The 24,803-nt window shown below is 41.2% G+C and overlaps 1 protein-coding gene and 1 pseudogene across 4 annotated transcripts in view; both read left to right on the forward strand.

Annotated features, from left to right (window-relative positions):
- Positions 1 to 9,968: 9,968 nt before the first annotated feature.
- MYO5A (myosin VA) overlaps positions 9,969 to 24,803 on the forward strand; it is a 173,804-nt gene continuing 158,969 nt past the window's right edge. For all 4 annotated transcript variants that reach the window (XM_031453033.2, XM_031453036.2, XM_031453037.2 and 1 more), the window contains exon 1: positions 9,969 to 10,098. In XM_031453033.2, the coding sequence (XP_031308893.1) occupies positions 10,072 to 10,098 (27 nt within the window). In that variant the 5' untranslated portion in view covers positions 9,969 to 10,071. The remainder of the gene's footprint in view (positions 10,099 to 24,803) is intronic.
- On the forward strand, positions 21,750 to 23,444 carry LOC135321385 (protein S100-A11-like; annotated as a pseudogene).

Below are 24,803 nucleotides of genomic sequence, written 5' to 3' on the forward strand. Positions count from 1 at the left end.
TTTAAAGGCTTTGTAATCAAGGTAACATGTTTGCAGATTGTGCGTTTTCTCCATCTCGTGTAAAACACTAAGACAATACTGTCAAAAATAGAAAGATGGTTGAGACAAGGAGCTTACATTCTGAGAAATTTTGTATACAGTTGACTCTTGAACAACACCAGGGTTGAGGCGCAGACCCTCAGCACAGTTGAAAATTTGCATATAAGTTTACAGTCTGCCCTCCTAGCGGATTCAACCAACCCCAGATTGTGTAGTACTGTTGTGGATATTTAGTGAAAAATTAACACCTGTAAGTGGTCCCACGCAGTTCAAATCTGTTGTTTAAGGGTCAACTGTATATATATAATTTAATTGTAAAGTAGAAGTACTTATAAGAGAAGTAGAAATAAGTTCCAGGAAGTCTAGAGGAATGCATTATTCAATTTAGGGGATAAATGCGATGAATGGTAAATCAGGGAAATTCAAGAGGTGTTTTTGAGAGGGGTTGCTGTAGGCATGGGTGAGAGGAAAGGGAGAAGTCAGAGCATTTTAGGTAAATAGGTAAGGAGTTGGGGAAATGTGGCCCAGTATAAGGAATTTTGGTTGGAGTTTTTGACATTTCTCCCTAACACTCCTTTCCTCCTGCCTTTAACTCAGTAAATGATACCACTGTGCACTTAACCCATTCAGGTACTCAAACCAACCTTGGAAGTTATCCTTTATTCCTCGGAGGCTGTGACCAACATCTAGCAAAATGTGCTGAAGTTGTCAGTTTCTCTTCACTGCTGGCACCGTTACCCCAAGCCACTCTTTCTTGCCTGGACAACTGCTATAGTTCCTAACATCACTTTTCACTCCTGCTCCCTCGTCCATTCTGCACCCCAGCCCATTCCCCCTGCCCCATCCCACTTCCATTCTTAAATCCTATATCCAAGTTCCTTCCTGCCCCTGATCAATGCGCTTCTTTTCCATTAAACACTTCCCCCGGTTCATAGCTTAGCTGGCCCTTTTTCATTCTGATCTCAGCCCAAACTTGACTTCCTTAGAGGAACTGTCATTCTTTGTTGCATCCCTGGCAACTATAAACAGCTTATACATACTCAAATGCTTGTTGAACAAATAAAGTGAAGTGGAATATTGGGTTAGAAATTGAGAAGCCAGATTAAGGATGTGAATGTAGAGAGGTGGAGGTTGATTTTCTGTCTCAGTCATGGCTAGCCCTTCCTTTGTTGCAGTAGGCCTTTATACTCTGTGTTTCTCTGAACGAGGAGAAATGTCGAAGAGCTCTGGTCTCAAACCTCACGTCACTGAAACTGGTTGCCTGATTTTCCATGGCAAGGACATACTGTGTTCACTGCTTCTCTACTCTTGCTTGTGATCATAACCTTACGAGCATTCTGCATCTGATTTCCAAGGCTCTTTCGTGCCCCGCTACCAGTAACTTAGGCTGATTAGTGTCTTGTAGACTCGCTTTTCTGCAAGTATACAAGCTAATATTTCTAATGACTTTGTCTATGACTGTAAGTTGCCAGTTGTATGGATTACTGCAGAAATGATCTATAGAGCAGCCATATTTTTAGGCTAAAGATCAGAAGCAGACACACCAGTGGGCAGCTTTCTGTGAGGCCACACTTACAAGTTACAGAACACAAACCTTTCACATCTTCCTTAATTCTCAACCACTTGTAATATCAATATTATCAGAAGCCCCAATCACTATGGATGTACTTGCTAAAAGAAAGACTATAAATACTATTTAAAATTGGCAGCCAAGTACTACTGACTCTGAGATACCTGTCTTGAATACCTGTATTGAGTTAAATCTATGGCTCAAGTGTTAACCAGCTGGGGTAATTTAAGGTAGTCATACATAGTATTACTCCTATCAAGCTTATTTTCTCATATGTTAAGTTTATATGTAAACTTTAAAAAACTATTCATTATACTTGTTTCCTATCTTGTAACTCCTGGGTATAGTCTGTCATAATAGTGCCAGCTGTTTGCAGTATATTCACGTTCCCATGGGAGCTCGTTTCTACAAGTGTCAGAAGCAAAAGAGGAAAAAGTTTTCATAAGGGGAAGGTAGTCTACAGAGTGGAGTGTAGCAGAGAGAAGAGTGGGACCTGAGAAAAGGCCACTAGATTTGGAAATTGGTATCACTGCTCATTTGGAGAGAGCAGTTTCAGCAGAGCTGTGAGAGGGCATGTGGCAGAGGAACAGAAGAGGAATGGTAAGTGACTAAAGGTGAATTAGTGGCAAGGAAGTAGTTCTGAGAGATTCTGAGGTGTATGAAGGAAGATACAGTTTTGCTTTTCAGCAAAGGAAAGACTTGAATGTGGTTATAGGCAAAACAAAAGTACAGAAGAAAAACCAAAGATGTAGAGGAGGCAAGAGTGCAAGAGCTGGGATTGAGAGCATCAGTGAAGAGATTGGCCTTGGCATGTCTTCCAAACAGGGAACGAATGACTAGAGTGCAGGTGTGGAAAAGAGATGCTGAAGGAGAGTGCTCACTGAATGACTGCAATCCTATCCATAAGAGAGGGGTTGAGGGCATTTTCCTAGAAGGTATGAAGAGGGTAGAGGTTTGAGACCCAGAGAACCTTTACCACTTTGTAAATGCATGTATGTATGAACAGATCCAGAAAGAATCTAGAAATTTAAAAGTGGTTTCACTGGGATCATTGCTTGAATTTGTCACTTTTATTTTTAGTTTTAGGAGAACTGAATGGAGCGAATGCCTTTAGAGGGGCATCAATTATTAGGGTAAAAATATGGAAAATGATAGAACCAAAACTTGGTTCTAAATTAAATTAGATTTCTTTTCCTGCTCTCCTTAGCTTTTTTAAAAAATTAAAATTATACTTGTAGTATTTCTGAAGTCAAGCAGTATAAAAGGAAATAGTGAAAAGCTAAGAATCACAAAATATGCCTCTACTACCAAGTTTAGCTCCCAGAGGGAGAACTAACTTCTGGAGACATTCAAGCTGTTTTGTGTTTCTTCTCTATGCCTCTCAATAGTATGTTTATACTGCTGTTTCTTGACTTTTAATTTCAGACATAGTTTTCAAGACTGGAAAGTGAAGATTTAGCTTAAATTTCTGACGTCCCCTCCTTCCCACCATCTTTCTAGAGAAGATCATATCACAATTTTGATTCCTTTATAGACTTCCTTTACAATGCCTAGTAATATGTTTTCACCTTTATTTCTTATCCCGTCAACAGTATTTCTTGGCTCTCTAGCATGTAAGATGACAGTATTAACACCACTATTCTTCCTTTTGACTCCCTTCTTTTTGTCATCTGTGTTCTTACAGTTACCTTATTAAGGTTGGTAACGCTTGCATTCTATTTTATAATCATTAATAGTCCTCTCAGCTTTGTAGGTTGATACAGTTCACTGCAGATCACAATGTATACTATGATTTCATTTTCTTATATAGCTTTTTGTTTTCTTGGTGTTTCTAATTATTTTCCCCCTCGTCCTTTTGGCCTCTATTATAACCACACTTATTTTAATATCTTCCATTATATTAAGTATTCTATAGAGTCATCCTTTTGCTCCAGAAAACTCCCCTGTAGGCCACGTCTCCTTTGCTTCAGTCTGAGCTTGTTACTCTCATCCTAACGCACAGCTGTCATCTTGGCACTTAGCTGCTCTCCTGAACTGAATCCATTATTTTCTAGACTGCATGTATGGCAACCATTGCCTTTTGTCTGTGTCTTAGGTCAGGTTCCCAGAAGTGGAAGTTCTTTATTTTTTAAAAATTTCATGGATGGTCATAGGCATCATAAACGTCTTTCTCCAATCTGTGGCTTCCCTTGTCTTAGTTGGTGATATCTGTTGATACACTCCTACTTGTATTTTAGAACTTAATTCAAACATACCTTTGTGGAAACTATTCCCCTCCCCTACATTATGTTAATTGTTCCATTTTCTGACACAATAACCATTTCCATGTAACACAGTTTTAGCACTTAATCACAGTACATTCTAATTGCTTTCATTCAGTTATCTTCTCTTGTGGGAAAGGAATCTTATTATTTCACTCTAGCACTTACTTAGTCCAGTGTCTGCCTAATAAATATTTTCTGAAAGAAATTATACCCTTGATTGTAGCCATTCCCATTTACCCCATTCATCCCATATACCACTCCACAATGGTCAGAGTGCTTAAAATCACAAACTCATAATTCTGGGGATTAACAGAAAGGGGATTTATCAAAAGAGATCAGGTCACTTACAAAATTGTTGGTACAGCTGGAGAAACAGTCTTGATGTAAATCCAGGAACAATCCCAGAAACATGCTACAGCAATGATCTGATACAGAAAATGCTGCTGCCGCCTCCACCAAACACAGAAAGCCAGGCGCCCAGCTTTTATGTGACTACTGTTGTCCCCCAAACTTGGTTACCTCTGTTACCACCTTTATTGGCAAATGGAAGTTCTGGGCAGAGCATATTTCTCCATATTTTTCACTTCCGACACCAAGCCTTGTCTGATGTATCTGATCTTTGTAGCTTAAGTCAGCTGAATGCATCCAAGGTTCAAATGAGGAGGGAATCTGGGACTTGCAGAAGGCAGGACTATTGTAGAAAATTTCCCCAAATACAGAAAGGATGACAAGCAAGCACAAATATGACAGATCCCATTACATCTTCCTATATCTTTTCAATACAACCCTGCAGTGTTGTCTACTTTAGGGTGTGAGAACTTCCGGGGGGTTAGTATTTCCTTTCTCATTTTGATTTGACATGTCTTGAAGCAGTAAAAGAGGATCTTAAACTATACAGCCAGGTAGCATACCCAAGTTAAGTCAATAAATTTGTATAGTCCTAATTTTGAGCTCTTCATCCCTTCTGGCTGGCCCCTAAGTTCATTTTGTTTCCCATCAAAAATGCTCTTTTAGAAGTCACTCAGTTCTTGACTGGGCTTCCAGTGGATCCTGCAACATGGCAGAACCAACAAGTCAAAGGCAGGAGGTGAATATATGGGGAGAGATAGGACTGAGAATTTGATTAATAATATCTTAAAATTGTATAGCACTGTCCAGTTTCTAGTTTATTTTTTCCCTGGTCTCATGTGAACCCCTTAACAACAATATACAATAAGTTCTCCGGTTTTTGCTCATTTTTAAAAAAAGGCTCAGGTTCCTCATGTTGGGAGAGTTTCCAGGTAAGCTAGGGGACGAGGTAAGAAAAATCTATGTGATAATAGATACAGAGTTGGAGACATCAGTGTGATCTCTTGTTTGGTACCTGAGAAATACTTATAGATATGTGTACACACACAGGTTAGTGTACACATAGTTCCTTGCTCTATGGCTGAGAGAGCCTAGAAGCAATAATACCCCAGTAACAACAAGGCCCAGGTCATAGCTTCTAATATCATTCTCCAATGAAAAGGACCAGGGCTCCTTGGATAAATGGCTGATTCTACGACTGTGGCAGGGAATATACAAGATGAGTTTGTAGAATCCTGTGGTGCTAGAAAGCAAGTAAGTGCTTTAAAAAAAAAAAAAAGAAAGAAAGAAAAAGAAAAAAACAAATCCCAAAACTCACACACAGTGATGAGAGGGTATGTCAAAGGGACAGAGGTACCAGGGGACTAGAATGTAGGTCATTTGAATCTAAGTCACTTTCACTACTGAGGGGCTTCCATCACCACCATGTGGAAGGGAGGTGTGTGTCAGTGGTTGATGGAAGCACAGGATGACTGTGGCTAATAAGTACTTAAAATCAAGTAATTCAGGAAGAGTAAGGCAATATAAAGCAAGTGAATGCTATGGATTTGGGTAGATGTATTTAAAGATCTAGAACAATCAACTGATAGAAGGAATCAGGTACCACAGACCTTGGCATAGAGATTCAGAGGCTGCTCCAATAGCAGGTGGTCAGCAAACAGGCTACCAAACCTGGAACAAAGGGCCAGAGATCAGAGATATTTTAGGAGAGACAAGATTAGAATCTAGAATTAGAGTAATAGGTACTGGGAATAAAAATAATTGAAGCTTTTGAGTTAAGTAGTATCCTTTCTATCCTGCTTGCCTGGAGAGCCTTAAAGTGTGGCTAGGCCTAAGCTCCCAAGTGAGAGGGGGTTAGGATAACTGGCTGCAGCTGGCAAAGTGAAGGGGTGGGGCCCAGTGGTACCTGATGCCTGCCTCCCATCTTTCAATCTTTCAGGTCAGTCTTACTCTATTCTTAACTCTGGTTTTTCTGCTTCAGAGCCTAGTTCCCTCTGGCTGTCCCTTTTTGTATCTTTCAGTGATAAATGACCCCCTCGCTCCCAATATCACCATTTGGATCTTTCAATGAGCCATTTGGGGTTCCCACCCAAATGTCACCTATGCCCATGCCTGGTCCTCTGAAACATTAGAATTACTACTTGCTGTGCCCATGCGGCATGGGCCACCCCTTCCCCTACCCTGCAACCGCTCCTTGCAGTGAGCTCCCCAGGCCAGGGACCATATTTCATTCATCTCCATCTTCACTACTTCAGTGCTACCACATGATTGGCCCTCAGTAGATTTTTTTTTTTTTCAATTTGAATCAAGCAATGACTACCCTACTAAAAACTACTGCTTTATTTCTCTCTCTCTTCTCTAGTTTTTCTCCATTGCTCACCCTTACTCTCTTCTCTAGTTTTTCTCCATTGCTCACCCTTACGTGTTGAACTGTGTCCCCCTAAAAGATGTTGAGGTCCTAACGCCCATGACCTGTGACTGAGACTATTTGGAAATCGGATCTTTGCAAATGATCAAGTTAAGATGAAGTCATGACGGTGGATGCCAATCCAAAATGACCATGTCCTTATTAAAAAGGGGAAATTTGGACACAGAAACTCATTCACACAGGGAGAACACCACGTGAAGATGAAGACACAGATCAGGGCGACTCAGCAGAAGTCAAGGAATGCCAAAGGTTGCTAGCAAACCTGTAGGATGTAGAAGAGATGCAAGGAACAGATTCTTCCTCTCAGCTCCCAAAAGAAGCTAACCCTGCCAACACCTTGATCTGGTACTTCTAGCCTGCAGCTCATATACTGTCTAAAAACACCGAGTTCATGGTACTATATTATGGCCCTAGCAAACTAATACACTTATCACCATCACCTTCTAACTTTACAGTTATCTGTCTTCCTGACTAGATGTAAGCACCACAGGGTCAAGGATTTTATCTGTTTTGTTTACTCTTGAATCCAGCATGCAGAATAGTTTCTGGTATAGTGTAGCTCTCAATATTTGTTGATAAAAGTAATGCCCATGGATACTTTGGAGGAAAGGGATTTTTCACAATAACTTGGACATTGTTTTTATTTGAAAGCAAGCTATGGGGAAATGTTCCCACTTATAAAACAATAATTGAAAACTTGATCAATTTAAAATAAAATACAGGGGAGGAGGGTATAGCTCAAATGATAAAGTACATGTTTAGCATGCACGAGGTCCTGGGTTCAATCCCCAGTACCTCCATTAAAAATAAATAAACCTAATTACCCTCCCCCTGGAAAAACAAAACAAAATAGAATACACAATGTCCCCTTGCTACTCTTTGGGAGGGGGAATCTTAAACCCTGAGAAGTTGTTTCCATAGTTCACTAATGACAAAGTGCTTGGGACTATGGCTATACATGGTTAAGGTAGGGAGGTCAGCCATCAGGGCCTTCTGGCTGCTTCTTCTTCCAGCTTTAATATCTACTCCCCTGAATGAGATAAAGTAAGACCAAGGGTGGAAAACCCTTCTCCTCATCCTCATCCCTACTACCTTCCTCCTATTATGGGTCCAAATATTTGAGTGGTTGAATACGTGTGTTCAGGAATTAGAAGCGAGTAATTCTAGTTTCTCTTTTACCCTGTCATGAGGGAAAAAACAATCAAAAACAAACAAACCAAAAACCCCACTCACACCTGTAACATCCTTTCACTTTTTTAGTCTTTTCTCAGTTTAAGAAAAGAAAATTTTTTCCTCCACCCTCTTAGGGTCCCTGGCTGGGTCTGAACATTAAACTGACAAAAATAGATTAACAGGAGAAAAGCATACTAATTGATATTGTTTTATATGACACAAGAGTCTTCATAAGGAAATGAAGACCCAAAGAAATGGTAAATCTACTTGCTAGAGAAGTTGATTTTGTTGGGTTGAGCAAAGAGGAGCATTTGTGGAAAAGTGACTTAACAATGGGAGGAGGTTAAAGGAAGATAAGAATTATTTTAACAAGGTCTGTTTGTATGGAATTCTCTTGATCTTAACTTCTTGTCCTTGATGATAAGAATGTTACTTTCCTTCTGATATTAGGGAGGACATTTTTCATATAGGAATTTCACATTCCACTTTTAAGAAAAAGAAGACAGGTCAGTATTTTCCTTGTATTTGTTGTTTTTCAAGTTCTCCCAACTCAAAATAGTCAATATGCCAAAGCAGCATACCCTGAGCTGACACACCCTGAACCCCTTCATCAGGCTACTCAGCGTTTTTCAACAGTCTTGTGAAGTAGGTACTGTCTAAAAGGTGAGAAAACAGAGTGGTTACCACCTTACACAAGGCATGAAGAAACTGCAAGGGGGAGAATTCAAAACCTCTTAAATGTCAGTCCAGTGCCCTTTCTGTGTTACTGCTCATAGTCACACAGATTTTCTCCTTTTTATGTCTGTGCAAAGAAAAGGTGGGACCCAAAAACACGACAGAGATTTGGTTTTAGAATTGGAAGGGACAGAGAATTCCACAGGGCTTTGGACTCTGTAGCAATTAACTCTAGCATCTCTGTGGAGATTGTGGGCAGTGAGCAAGGGGAGGAGAGGCCTGAGTTCCAGGGAGTGATGACTGCCCCCAAGTATCCCCCTATCAAATATCTTCCTTCAAATACACAAGCTACCAAGGGCGCCAGGCTTGAGAGATGGTCTTGATAGAAACCATTCCAGATTCCCCTGACTTGCATTAGGCACCACTTAGAGTTCATAGAAATAAGGAAAGATGAGCACACTAAAAAGAGGCTAAGATGAAAAAATATGGAGGTTAGCCAAGCTGGAAAGAAAGTGGGTGGGAAGAAGGTAGAGGATGAAGACAGCATGGGGGTGGGGTGGAAAGGTCACCTTCTTGCGTTTGAAGTGCAAGGATAACAGCGACTAGATAGGGGGACCGCTACAAAGGCACAGGCCGAGGAGCGAAGGAGGTTCCAGGGCTGCCCCGGGGGGCATTTGTTTCAAGGCACACTTAAATTCCTGTAGCTTAAAACAGGCCCCTACGCTCTGGCATCACGAAACGACCCTGCAGATGCCGAGGTGTTCGGGGTGACCTTGGTGAGCCTTGATCTCAGATTCCCGGTCGTTGCTCACTCCCAGACTTCTGCTAACAAGGCTCTTCCAGAATTCTAGGTTACGCTATGGCCTTCTAATGAGCCTCCCCCCAAATCCTTTCCCTAGAAATGCCTGGAAGCACAGGAGAAGCAGCCTGGAGTCTCCCGTCGTTTACCTGGACACCCTCAGTGACACCTGCTATCGCCGCCCCTCTCAGGGGCTGGGCTATTCTGCACGGTCTGGGACTCGCTTGGAGTCGGCGGGGGGCGTCCCAGGGTGGGTGTGTGTGTGCATACAGCGAGTGTCCTGGGCCTCGGCAGCGCGGGAGGAGGCGGCGGCGACACCGGCAGGCAAGCTGATAATGCTCGGTGCCCGCAGCCGATGGGAGGCAGCGTGAGCCCGAGAGAACCCGGAGCAGCCGCGCTGGCAGCACCGGAGCGCAGCCTCCTCCCGCTCCCACAATGCACAGGGCGGTGGCGGCGGCGGCGGCAGCGGCAGCATCTCCGGCCGCCGGGGCGGCTGCGGCGGTGACCCCGAGGACCCCCGGCACGCCGAGCGCGCGCCACTGCTCGCGGCGAGCCCGGGAGTGATGGCGCGGCCCACGCGGGCCGCCAGCGCCTGAGGCGCCCCGCCCCGCCCCGCCCCGCCCCGCCCCGCCCCGCCCGGCGCGGCCCGCCCCGCCCGGCCCTGCCCTGCTCCCCGCCGGCGGCAGCCTGGGCGCTTCCTAGTCAGCGCGGGCGGCCGCCCAGGCGAGGTGCGGCCTCCGCACAGGCGGGGGGCGTCGGCGCCGCGGGGCCCGCCATGGCCGCGTCCGAGCTCTACACAAAGGTAAGGCGCCCCGCGAGCCGCGCCGTGAGGAGAGGGTCGCGCGGCCGGGCGCCGCCAGTTGTCAGGCCGGGGAGGGGCGGGGGCGCGGGGACCCAGCCCGGCCCGACCCCGTACCACCCCCTTTCCGAGCATTTCAAAATCCCCGGCCCGGCCCCTCTGGTCGCCCGCAGAGGCATCTTCCTCGTTCGGGCGTTGATGGTTAAGGCGGCGGAAGGAGGCCTGTCTGGGGGTGCCTCTCTGCCCCCTGCCACGCTTCTTGGGCTGGAAGCAGAGCGGGTTTCTGTGTGGAAAGGGGGCCCGTGTGGATTTAGTAGGGCTGGCCTGCGTCAGGATTGCTCAGTCCTCCGTCTTGCTTTAGGAAAAATCCTGGCTGGTGGGAGATGCTCGAGCTGGTGGATCAGATGGTCAGTCCCTCCCCTGGAGACACGCGCTTAAAATAACGTCTTGTGTTGGTATGCGGTGCCACTTCTACCGCCAGCCAACCTTTCTGTGAGATTTAGAAACCTGCAAACGATAGCCAGTCGATTTTCACCTTTAGTTGCCGGGTTTCAGATTGCTACCCTGGGGTGGAGAGGCCCTGGGGAAGATGCAGCCGAATAAATGCGAGCTGATTCACGGGCTAGGATGGTCGCACTCATTTGTCGCCGGCAGTTTGCAACCTGCGTGTAATCCCTTAGAGCCTCGTTAGGCTCCATGTCTTCACCATCCGCTGGGGCGAGCCTTTTCCTTCTGGGTTTAGTGTAAGGGAAGTGGCAGCCTTTTCTTTCTTATGCTGACACCAGTATTCTCTGGGGCTGGTAATCTCTGAATGGCACATTTTCCGAGAACTGTCCCTTCAGGACATTGATGGCCTTTGTGGCTGTGTGTAGTCATGGCATTTTACACTGCTACTCCTGTGTAGGTAGGTGTTTTACCAGCTATTATTTACCACTAGTTCCAGTTAACAGAATTGCCTTAACTTTTCAAGTTTGCATTTGCAGCAGAGTCTACATTTATGGTCCCAGAATCATTGCTTCTCAGTATAACCCAAGTAAGCCCAAGCCCTAGGTTGCAGCATGTTACAAAAGGAAGAGGCTGGGACCCACTGTGGAGAGACCTGGATTCTAGCCCTAGATTCTAGCCCAGACCTTTTCACTTACTGTGTGACCTTGAGCAAGTCACTTAACCTCTCTGTACTTCAGTTTACTTATCTGTAAATGAAGTTAATTATACCTGCCCTGCATCTCTTATAAGGCTGTTGTTGTGAGGATCAAACTTAATAATAGGTGAGAATACTTTTTGTAACCTGTGAATTTCTCTACATATATGAGATACATTTCTTCAACCACAAAATGAATTTGTATGAAACATTCCCTGAGACCTCTTTCTCTTCCAGCTACAGATTTGAAGACTGCATAATTGGAACTTCTCTCCACACTTGATAATTCTTTAGGCATTGTAGATCTCTAATGTAGGACTGAATGCAGTTGGAAACGAATCTGAAGTTACTTTATTAACAAACATTTATATAAAGCTAACTATGTGCCAGTTGCTGTTCTAAGTGCTTTACAAATTTTAACTCATTTAATCCTCATAATAAACATATGAGATAGGTACCAAGAAAAATCAGTCCATTTTCACAAGAAGAGATATGAGTCTGTAAATACAGACCCCATTCTTTTTTTTTTTTAATCTTTTTATTTTAATTTTTATTGGGGGGAGAGATAATAATTAGGTTTACTTATTTATTTTTAGAGGGGATACTTGGGGTTTGAACCCAGGACCTTGTGTATGCTAAGCATGTGCTCTACCAGTTGAGCTATACCCTTTCCCAACCCCCTTCTTTACTGTGGTAAGCAGTCCATCCTTTAGCTGCCTGACTAATTGGCTGCTTAACTAGACACTGATTGGATAATAAGTTGCTCTTGGACTTTGGATCTGTTTTTTTTCCCCCCAAAAAATAATTTGCAAGTAAAATATTTACAAGATACTGTGATTTTGGGGGGTGAGGGTATAGCTCAGTAGTAGAGCACATGCTCAGTCTGCATGAGGTCCTGGATTCAATTCCCAGTACCTCCATTAAAAAAAAAAAAAAAAAAAAAACCTATGATTTTTAAATTGTAAGGTTTGGGGCTTTGGTCATACCTTCATCACAATATGTTAAAAATTCACCCTCTAGTCATTGTAAAGACAAATTAGACATCAATGGGGAAGTTGAGCTTAAGCTGCCTTCTAAATACACTTATACCTAAGAATAATTTGGTCACTTGGTTTGTTGGCTAATTCTTTTCGTTAATGGGGCTTAGTTTAATGGCGCACAAAAATATTTATTGAGCACCTCCTAGGTGTCAGGTACTCGGCTTAGTGTTGAGAGGTTCTAGCATGAACAAGACACAGTCCTTTGCCTCAAAGGGCTCACAGCCTGCTTCTTACATTCTTGGCCCACTTTGAATCTCCAAGGACATAAATAACCTGCAGTCACCTCAACAGCAGGCAGACAGCTGGTATGATATTTATTTGTAGAAGTTAGGGAATGGGTTGGGACATGGAGAGGGTTGGAATGATTTTAGAGATAAAAGCTCAGATAGTAATTACTAGAAGAAGAGGGAGATCATTAGAAGTAATATCAGTGGATAAACACAAGGATTTTTCCCTTGCAGAGGATTCTAGGGAAGGAAGTTCTGGGGTAGACTCCAAGGAAAGATGTAATAGTGACAAGCCATAATTATGGTATTCAATGTAATGGCTGAATCTGAAAAGTGCCCTTTTAAAAAATGTCAGTCAGAGCTTAAAGGCAGATTTTGATGTGTGATACAAATCAGCTTCTATTACAGTGAAAGACAAGAGACCATTCAGTTTATTCTTTTTAGCTAAAAATGATAATGGTTTTGTCACAGCAATTTAGCAGGGCTTCCTTTTTGTAAAACTTCCCAGCATTATAAACATTTTAGGGGCAATAGCTTGGTTCCTAAGATATAAAATTTCTGGAAACTAACATTTTGGTTAAAACATGTTTGCTGTTTCTTAGAATAATGGCTTTATTGAGATAAAATCACACAGCATGCAATTCACCAATTTAAAATATACAATTCACAGGTTTTTAGTATAATCACAGATTTGTGTGTTGATTTGTTTTTAGATCCACCTGACTTGTTCCTAAAAGAATTGAAGGTGGCTGTGACATCTTATTACTTCTAATTTTGAAAATATTTGCTAGTCTTGACTTGCCAGTAGGGATCTGAATCATGACATCACCCATTTCAGCAGCTTCAGAGGATTCAGCATTTGTAGAGAGCAGGGTTTAGTAATTAGGCCTGGCCTGGATGGATCACTGGCAACAATACAATGGCATGCTAGTCCTCCTGATGTGGGGGTCTCAGACTTCATGGACAGCACCATAAAAGCTGAAGAATGGTCAAGATTACCTGAAGTTTAATTAGGGGCCCTGCAGTATGTCATGATGCTGTATTTTCTAACAGTACAAAAACAACTTAAAACCCTTCGACTCAAGAAGCTGTACTAACTATCCTTAACTGAACCAACTGTTAGGTCAGCAAATTATGTATCTATAATCTTCCTTTCCTACCATAGTTCCTCATACCTACTGAAGCCACATGGACTAGATTTTTGGGGGTGATAGTTCCAGTTTTATATTCTATGCCATCGTCCCTTTAAACCATCAATCCTGGAAATTCTAATATTTTGGTGTTGAAATTGCATTTTTCAGACTGCTTCCAACATCTTAAAGCAGGACAGGAATCTCTTCTTTGATCATGTGCCCTGATCTGGGCTTTGGCAAGTACGTTCGCTTTCCTTAAGTCTCCTGTTATGCTCTGTATTCTTCCTAATGTCCCTCGGCCCGTCCTTGCTCTGCTGTTCTCCTAGTCCCGCAGGTTGGAAACCTCTGCAACGTTTCCTTTGTCTCGTATTCTACCTCTCCTATACCAGTTCTGATTTTACTTGACATCCAACTGACAGTTCTCTATCTTAATGACCTATACACATTTCTATCTTATTATAGTCATTTGTACATATGTATGCCTCTCCCACAATGCTGTAAACCCCTTGAGATGCTGATCTGGGCTTGTTCACCTCCTGCAGAGCCTAGCACGATGTCTTACACGTAGTAGGTGCTCTTTAAAATTTGTTGGTTGAATGAAAGACTACTTAAACAGGAGAGAGGAAGACTGAAAATAATGGTTTGGGATGATGAGTCCACTTGTAGGAACAAAGCAGGGTATAAAGAAGTGATTAAACAAGTAAGCACATTTTCAGACATGTTGAGCAGGATGAGTAATATCGAAGAGCTGGGAGCCAGGGAGACCAAGGAAACTTGTAGGAAACAAAATGGAAAGTGATGGAGGCCTGGTAGACGGAGGTACAGGCAGAAGGTGTGGGAAAGAAGGGGACAATTCAGAGACAGCTCTCTGTGATAGATTAGATATAGGGATGGGAAGGGGCGGGGATAGTGTAATTTAACACCACTGGAAGTTACTTCCCATTATATCATGAATGTTTGCTGACTCTGTGAAACTTGTAAGCTGCTCAGAAATACTTCTTTACTCTGCTTGAGCAAAGCAGAATGCTTCTGATTTCCTCTTGAAATTTGTTACTGTTTGTTGAAGTGTGACAGTTCGGTGTGTTGCCTAGTGGCTAAAAGATTACAAAAAGCTTATAATTTTAATGAAAGTTGCTACTGCTAGATAGACCTCTAAAATTTTCCTGGTGCTTTTTGCTCTTTGAAATAGAGGGACACTGAAGGAAGCTCTGAATGGGGTTCCAGGGATTTAACTTCAACCTCCAAAGGGTTGCGGGGGGTGGGGTGTAGTGGGGCTGACTTTTCTATAGGAAAATATGGGAGACGAGGGTAATTTAGCTTCTTTGCTTTCTGCTTTATAGTGAATTTTGCCTCCATTGGGAGACTCTAGGGGCACATGGCCCCCTGGAGGATAGATTTGGATTTATTTGCCTCCACTTTAGGCAATTCCTAACGACGTATAAGGTATTATTGGAAATGTAAACTCCTTACTGCTCTATGGAATAAGGTCTGGTGCTGTGTAAAATGTCGGGTGGGCGACCCCACTCCACCCCAGCAGGCACGTCCTCTGTCCAACAGTGGTTTTCCCAGACTTCCTCTGTTTTACTACCTGGGGAGGTTGTCCTCTCTCTTCCCTCCAGCTCCTGCCTCTCTCTCTCTCTCTCTCTAATCAGCTTTACTGATGTATAATTTACATGTAATAAAATTCACTTATTTTATGTGCACAGTTTAATGAGTTTTGATAAATACATTCTGTCATGTAACCACCATTACAAGCAAGATACAGACCATTTCTGTCACCCTCAAAAATTCCTTTGTGCTTAGCTTCCTCTCTTCCCCAGCTTATTCAAAGAGTTTACTGGAGTTGGCTTGCTCACTGGGGCAGAGGGAAGAATTGTTTGGTTTTTTTTGTTTTCAAAAATGTATGTTATAGTTTGACCATAACTCAACCAACATTGACACCAAGTACAGAGACCTGAGCTTGGGTGTGACTCCCATGGAGTTTCACTGACAGTGGGAGGTGGGAGTAGATGGAAAGGGAGTTTAGGTTGTTTATTTAATCTTCCCTTCACGCATTTACTGCCTTTACTAATGGTGTCTGCCTTCAATGCTTGTTTCTTCAGGTCCTTTGTGTGCTAAAATGCCCTTTGGTCAGTTCTGCCCTTTAACAGTTCTCCTGCCCCACCTGCCTTGCTTGTAATGTCAGTCTGGGTTTGTGCTAATATAGATTCTTAAGTTTTGCAGAAATTTATCCCTGGCTTCTTCATGTCTCAGTCTCCATTTCTCTTTGAAGCCCTCCTCAGTTGAAAGTCTCTCTAACCAGCTGTCATTTGCATTAACCATTTCCTTGTACCACAGAGGCTTTTTGCCAATTGTAGAACTTAGGGGTGATGTAATTATGCTTTGATTTCGAAATAATGGCTTCAAACTTGATTGAAATCAAGGGAGAAATGCGTTATCCACTCCTAAGTGTTCATGAAGACTGTCTATCTACCTCCTTTGGTCTGATGTGCTGCTGTGTTTAAAAATGTGAGCGCAGTGCTGGACTGGAGGGAGACAGTTTTCTCTCTTTAGTGCCTCATACGAAAATGTGCATTGTCCTGGCCAGGAGTCCTGTGTATGTGGTTGGTGTTTCTACTTCTTAATAAATACAAACTGAAACTAGAGGAATTTCAAAATGGGAGAAATAAAATGATCAGGGCAGTAAGGAGGCTAGATGGATTAAAAGGGCAGAACTCTTTAGAAAGATGAAGGTGCTCTGGGAAAATGATGCAGTATTTATTTAATATTGAGAATAGAAGTTTATAATGTCAAATTCCAGTTTAGTAAGGATACTTGTTAGGAGTGGAAGTAAATAAATATGTCTTTTAAAATGAATTTCTAGTTTAAACACTGTTTTACACATATGAAACTCATTGCTGCAAGTTATGATATCAGCTGAGATGTGGTTGATAAATAGAAAGGGTCTAGCTAATTCATGGATGATAGTTTTGACACACTGACTTACCAAACCTGTCTTTGACAATGTTAAACAGTTTACCAGCCAGAGCTATTTTAGTTGGAAGTAACAGAAACCCAACTCAAAGCCAAAAAGGATTTTATTTGCTCAGATGTTCTGAAAGCCCAGGCATGGCTAGATTCAAGGCTCAGATGTGGTCTCTGGGGCTCTCTGTCACTGACTCTCACGACAGATTGTGCTATTTGACATTGATTTCACTCTCAGGAAGCTTTTCCAGGGTGAAAAAGATGGTCAGTGGCACTTGCAGACCACGTGATCTTCTAGCTCTGGGCCTGGAAGAAGAGAGCCTGGGAGCAGAATTCTGGTTGTCCTTGCTTGTGGTGGCATGCCCTCTCCTATCACTGTGCCATGTTGGTGGTGGGGGAGGGAGACCATGACTGGTGTAGTCATGCTCATCTCAGAGGCCAGAGGAAGGACAGAGCGTCATGATTGATAGTCCTACTCAGACCTGGTAGGGTGGCTGCAAGCTGTTCCCCATCAGAAGGAAGAGTGCTGGAGAGACAAAACAAAACAGCTACCCTCAATGTCCACTGTGAATCAGTCACCAGAAGTGACAGAGTGACTGAGTTCTGCCCCTCTTTTTCTGATCTTTGAGCAGATGAATGGGAGGGTTTGCATACTCAAGAAGACAATGGATATCTTTCCCCTAGAGAATCATTTTTAATTAAAAAAAGAAAAAAAGCCATGGAGAATCCATAAAAGCAGGTGTTAATAAAAGCATATCAGAAGTTGATGATTTGAAAAGTATTTTTTATTCAGTCTTAATTAGGGGGCCTCTGAACTCTATGTCATCTATCCTTCTGATCTCTTCCTGCCATATTTCTTTAGCATTTTATTTCCCCTTCACATCCTTGCATATGTGCATTATACTCTTCCCCCATTTTCACCCAAAGATAAGTTGGAAACATTTTTATTCCCCTCTTTTGAATGTTTGAATCATCCCTTATTCATCTCCAGTGTTCTGTCTTCGTTTGCTCTCTTACCTTCTGCTCTGTCATCTGCTGCTTGATCCTCCTACTATTTTGTTTCATCTACGCACCCCTGGTGCTCTGCTGTGCTTTGTTGTAACCAAACACACACACACCCTAAAGTGGAATCAAATAATGTCTTATGGGGTGAATTATTTAGTAATGAGTTAACTAAATATATATATGCTAAATAATATTTATATTATACATAATAAATATATGCTAAATAAGCATAAGTTACTCTAGGGATTAAGAATGGTACTTCATTTCCTGAAATCTATGTACTTTTGATTTGTTACCACTCCCAGAATCTGACATCACAATAGGAAGTAATTTTGCATGAGTTTGCACAGTAAGATAACCAGCAGTTCCTTTAAAGGTATGATCTCGCTTGGAAACATTTATATAGCAGAGTTTAAAAACCTTGTACACAGAATTGATTTTTCTATGTTCAAGCTGAGAAAAATCTTATTTCAAGTTTGACAAACATCATCCTCAGGTTGGGAGCAGAACTCCTAGGGTTATTTTCCATAAAATTAGGAAAAGTGTATAAATAATAAGTAATTTGGGCCAAAACCTGGATTAAACTTTCATCAGTTCAGAATGTGTATTTTTAATATCTATTTTAGAAAAGTTAAATCCACTAGAGCTAATATTGTATTTTAACCCAATCTTCCTGTTTATACTCATTTTTTTTTTTTTTTTTCATTCTAACCAAGATTTCTTAACCTCTGTGCTATTGGCATAGGAGGCTAGATAGTTCTTTTCTTCTGGGGGCTTTTCCTATGTGTTGTGGGATATTTAACCAAATCCCTAACTCCCTAGCCTTTACCTACCAGATCCAGTAGCATCCCCCACCCCTCGTTGTGACAACAAATCCATATTGTTTGTAGACATTGCCAGATGTCCCCTGGGGAGCCAGATCCCCCTTCCCCCTGCCCCTGCTTGAGAACCTCTGCCTTAATCCTTAAGACTTAGATTAGGGTAAGAAAAAGTAGGAGAGAGTTAAAAATTAAAACAGAAGTTAATTGGAAAAACTTTTTAAAAATAATTGACTTTTTGCTTTTAGAAATGATATATTGTAGACAATTTGGAAGATACAGCAACATATAAAAGAAGAAAATTAAAAATAAACTAATTATACTACCCATAGATAATAATCATTTTGGACTATTTACTTCCTTAAGTCTTTCATCTGTATTCATAATGATATTTTTATGATTTTTAAACTTAATCTGTATTGTGATAATTTTTATATTATTAAATATTCATTGAAAATGTTTTTAATGACTCCATAATATTCCATCATCTGGATGTACCATACTTTATTTACTGTTGGGCATTTTCACTATTGTAAGAAATGCTCTATGATGAGCATTTATTGTACATAATTCTTTGCTTGAATTAGTCAGTTTTAGTCTATTTTAGAGTCCAAGTCTCCCTGGTAAGAGTTGGCACTTGCAGTTATACAGGGCAGGGTATTCACATTTATTTCATTTTAAAAATAGCACTTTTTATGTACGTTGCTGCAGGGCTAGGATGACCAGATGTCCCACTTCTGCAGGCTGCTTTCTGCCATCCAGTACCTTTCTTCTGTTTTGAAAAATCCTCTTAGAGTAGAAATATATAAATTTATTTGAAAAACTTAGCCTTTGGGAAATCTAAACTGTTTCCTTTTTCTGATAATTTTCCTCATTGTTCCTCTTATTCACTGTTTCTTCTTGATCTTAGGCAAATCTGGGCCAGAAAGAATAACTGAATTAGAAAGATTTTTAAAAAGAGAAAACAAAAACCCCATGAAGCTACTGTCTTAAGAGTATAAACAATATAATTTTAACTTGAAAATACATTACCATTTCATTATAGACAACTTATCCTTCTAATTAGAACAAACTGGCATTTGCCTGGACTGGTCAGAGGATGAGTTTGCTTTCAGTGGACAGTCAGAAACTGGAAAGACCCTCAGCATCAACCACTTACTTTAAAACAATTTCAATGGAGCAAAATATACCAGGACTAAAGATAGCACCTTAGACTGGAATCTTTGTTGTGCGCAAAAGTTATTTGGGGGTTTGTGAAGTGTCCAGGTCATTGCTGTGTGCAGCAGCCCTCCTTAAGAACTGGTAGCCACAAATGTAGCTGAAGGTTGATTGTGTGGAAACTTAGGTATTGGAGGCGTAAGAAACTGAGTTGAAGCCTTAGCATCCTTGGAAGTTTCTTTGCTTTTCTTCCTCCATTAAAACCTGGGTTTTTACCTTATTTAGTTTTCACTTCTTTTCTTCTAAAAACTGTGGCTTGCATAAATGTGTGACTCCATAGCAGTATAATTATCAAATAATATTGGTTAATATTTACTGAGGCCTCTGTAGACCAGACACTATTTGAGGGCTTTGTTAAACTGTTTCATTCCCTGGGTTCCACCTCTCTCAGTGCCTGAAAGTCAAGCAGTGCATCATGGCAGTCAGGGTGTAATGCTACACTTAGAGCTTGAATTCTGGTTTGAAACCCTGGATTCACTGTTCACTTTCTGTGTGACCTTAACCAAGCCACTTAACCTCTCTGTGCCTCAGTTTCCTTCTTTTTATAATGGGACCAATAATATCTACCTCATGTGGTTTTAATGATGACTTAATTATTTAATATATAAAAATACATAATACTACACACTTATAAATGTTAGCTGTTATTGTTGCTGTTCAGTTAGAGCTATCATTCTCCTTTCTATCTGGCTGCTTTGTCCTCTTGATAAGCTCAGCTGCCTCCTATTGCCCCTTAGAGATTGGTGCTCCTTGGCTCTGTCCTTGACCTACACTTCCTTCCACTGTGGCCTGATCTGCTCCTGATGAGTCAGGAACCAGCCCTATGCTGATGACTTCCAAATCTGTTTCCAACCTACTTGTTCTCCCTACAAACTGAGATCCCTGCAGACAACTGCATTATGGCCATCCTTACAAGCACCTCAAACGTAGTGTATTTTAAATTGAATTTGTCATCTCCTTATGCATGCAACCCTACCCTACTTAACTTCTCTGTGTCTTAGTTTTCTCATCTATAGGATGGGATAATAGTAATACTTCTACGAATGTTTTGAGGATTAAATGAGATAGTTCATGCAAAGCACTTAGAATAATGTCTGGCACATATTTAAGAAATGTTAGTCCCTCTAATTGTTGTGTTTATTTGTATTTCCAGTCTGGTGAGTAGCATCAACATCTAGTTCATTAACTGAAACCCAAAACTTAGAAATCATCTTGATTTGTACAACCCCCATACTCTTACCCCAACTGATCAGTTATCACTTCCTGGTATTAATTTTACTCTATTTGGGCCCTTATTGTTTCTTTCCTGGCTTTCCAAACAGCTTCCTAAGCAATTTTTGGTTTTACCTCCTGTAATCTGTTTTTCATTGTGCTACCAGAGTGATCTTTATGTAATGCACATATCTGATCATGCCACTCTCTGGCTTGAAATTCCTCAGTGATTCCTCATTGGATTTTGTCTTGAGAATAAATAATCAGTTTATTAGTGTAGTGCTTCCTAAACTTTGGTGTCCACCTGAATCACCTGGGAATCTTGTTAAAATGGACATTCTGATGGAGATCTGTGATGGGGCCCCAGGACTTTATGTTTCTAACAACTTCCAGTGATGCCAGTGCTACTGGATTGAAGGCAACACCTCCAATAGTGGGGCTGTAACGCACAGGGCTCTTCCTGACTTACCTTCACCCTGGGCCTGCCTCATCTCGTGTTTCCTCCTGGCACCCAAGTCTTCACTTTAAGTCAGGAGCTCTCCAGGGTGCTTTCTTCCTCCCTTGCAGCATTCCCCTTGCCTGGCTTTCTCTACTCTTTGTTCACGAATTCGTTCCTCCAGATCCCAGTCTGGCTAAGATGCTCCTGTGTTTACCTCTGTCCCAAAACTTACCACACTTCCTTGCAGTTGTCTGTCTCCCCATACTTCTCTGAGTCCCTTAAGGACAGGGGAGATGTCTCATTTGTTTTGTTTAGTTTTAATAACAACTTTATTGAGATATAATTCACATACTATACAGCTCATCCATTTAAAGTGTGTAAGTCAATGATTCTCATCTGTTTTTTGACCCAGCATCTAGACCAAGGTTTGGTACATAGTAAGTAACGAGTCCAAGATTGAATAAATGCATTAATTAAATGATATTAAATTACCATTGGTAAGTTTTCTCTAAATCTTCCTCTCTGTATCTGTATTTTGGGATTTAACATTTTGGATTCAAATCATCTTATTTATTCATCAGTAATTCTTCACGAGCTTCCTCTTGTCACCCCTCTTTTTGCTACCAAGGATGGGAACCACTTTATTCTTCTCTTGGTCAGTTTCGATGCCTTGTTATAAATCAGTTTCCTCAGTTCTCTAGTGCTTCCAGTACTCCTTTTCAGTCTATGCTGTAATGAGCAGTACTGACCCAAAGCACAGATCTTAGTGTGCTGCTCTCCAGCTCAAAACTCCTGGGTGGTCCCCAATCCCCTGACTCACTCCAGTTGTCTACTATAGAATTAACTCATTCCTTAGCCTGACCTTCAAGATTCCTGATCTTTTTCTAACCCTAATCTCTTGGCTTGATCTTTCATAACACTGGGGTTTCTCAGACTTTACTATATGTAGCAGTCATCTGGAGCACTTTTTAAAATGTAAATTCCTGGGTCTTGCCTCCAGAAATTGAGCTAGTGGCTTTGGAAGCCCCAAGAATCTGGATTTAACCAACACCGTAAGGGATTCTGCTGCAGGTGGTCTGTGGAAGCCCACTCTGAAACACTGAAGCAATCTTGCTGCTGGAGCTTGTTGTAGCTGTGCTGACTCTGGACTTTGTTCACCATGCTTACCTCTTGCCAGAATCCCCCACCTAGTAAACATTCAACAAGAGTTAGTTTAGAAGACAAACTTATGGTTACCAAAGGGGAAAGGGAAGAAGAAGAGTATGGGATTTACAGATACAAATACATGAAATAGGTAAGCAATGAGGATTTACTGTATAGCACAGGGAACTATATTCAAAACTATATTCAATATAGCATAGTAACATATAATAGAAAATAATATGAATATATATATATACACATAATTTGAATCACTGAAACTAATGCAGTGCTGTAAATCGAGCTCGTCGCGCTTCTCCCCGCTCCCAGCCCCATGCCTCACTCCTCTCTGACATGGCAAAAATATCCAGCCCTACAGAGACTGAGCGGTGCCTCGAGTCTCTGATTGCTGTTTTCCAAAGTTATGCTGGAAGGGACGGTAGCAACTGCACACTCTCCAAGACTGAGTTCCTAACCTTCATGAATATAGAACTGGCTTCCTTCACAAAGAACCAGAAGGACCCTGGTGTCCTGAACCGTGTGATGAAGAAACTGGACCTCAGCAGTGATGAGCAGCTAGATTTCCAGGAATTTCTTAATCTTTTGGTGCCTGGCCATACATAGCTTGCCATGACTCCCTTATTAAGACTACCCATTTCCAGAAGTAAATCTGAGGAGCCTTTGGGCCTGACCTCCAGATTCACCCTCTTTCCTTCCGCCCTCCCAATTATCTACTCCTCACAGCCCACACATACGCTGAGCCCGGTGCGTCCACACCCCACGCAGGCCATCCTGCTTCTAATAATAAAACAATATTGTTTTTTAAAGCCCTCCCCCCCAAAACAGAAACAAAACAAACAAACAAAACAGAACAATATTGTAAATCAACTATACTTCAATACAGATTTTTAAAAAAGAGTTAGTTGAATTGAACTATTTGTTGAGTGTTGATGGTGAGTCTTTTTAAAAGTGTAAGGTGACACTGTAGACATATTGTCAGCCACTGTTTTTTCCCCTGGCTATCCTTAATGTTTCACTTTTAATAGAATATGTGAGAAGGCCTGGCACATAGTAGTGACCCAGTAAATCTTTTTGCTATTTTTAAAGGCAACTGGAAAAACTCCCTCCCTTACATAAGACTTAATTGTGGTAAAAGATGTTCCATTACCTTTACTAATAATAGGTGTGAAATACTATAAAAAGTGACTTGCAGAATTACTTTGGGAGTTTTTTTCTAAACAAAGCTTTAAAAAAAACTGTAAAAATAATAAATGTTCAGTGCAGAATCTTGGAAAATTCAGAAATGTAAAAGAAAAAAATTGCAGGTAATCCCACTATCCTTAAATACTCTTAATAGTCGATGTAAGTCTAGCTTTTTTTTTCTGTGTGTATTTTTTTAATCAAAATGATTTATTTTGTACATACTGGTTGGTAGCAAGATTTTTTTCTCTAAGTAGTATATTGTGAACATTTTCCCATACCAATACGTATTCTTCTATACTGTGTTTTTAATGGCTTCACAGTATTATATTGCATGAATTAGTTTTATGTAAATCACTCAATCCCCTATGATAAGTACGTCCAATTTTTTGACAGTTTAACTGAAGAGAACCAAAAACCTTTGTGTGTTCCTTTAAAAAGAAATCAATTGTAGTTGTTAATGAATTTGACTATAATTAAAACATCCCATCTTTCTGCAGTAACAATATTGGTACAAAAACTTGGTGATTATCTTATCAATGTTAAGAAGATTAATCAGTTAGAGCTTGGAAGGACTAAAAAAAATTCAGGAATATCAAAGCTCTCCGGAATAAATCCTTAAATATAATTACATATTTGGTGTCTCAGAGTGTGTCAGCCACAGCAGCACTAGGAGATTCCCCAGACTCGAGAGGTAGGTAGATCAAGATTACTAATCAGTGTGTTCCGGAGAATCAAGCTGTAAGTTAAGTCCAACCTGAGAGGACAGGGGATCCCTTCCTTCTCCAGTATTTTGGGAACCATACAGTAGGATGAATTGCATTGTAAGCAACATATTAATATACTTGCTTTGTCTTGTTAGTTGAGGAGACTATTCTTGACTAATAAAAGTCATTTAAGACTTGTCAAGCTCCTGCATTCATATTTAACGGCAGCATAGATTGCTCAGAAACTGTTGGCTTTAGAAATGAAAAGGTTGACCTAGGCTAACGGGAAAAGAAATATAGCAGAGCCAGTTATATCCAAGAACAAACACATTTGCTAAGTAATTGAGGAAATAATCTCTGAGGTGTGAGATCTTGAAAACTCTGAAAAGGAGTCTTTTTGTTAATGTATTTCAAATAGGCCCCCCTGGTTTACAAATACTATAATTAAATATTTTTTAGAATGA

Source organism: Camelus dromedarius, chromosome 5 (assembly GCF_036321535.1).
Source record: "Camelus dromedarius isolate mCamDro1 chromosome 5, mCamDro1.pat, whole genome shotgun sequence".
NCBI classification, from domain to species: Eukaryota; Metazoa; Chordata; class Mammalia; order Artiodactyla; family Camelidae; genus Camelus; species Camelus dromedarius.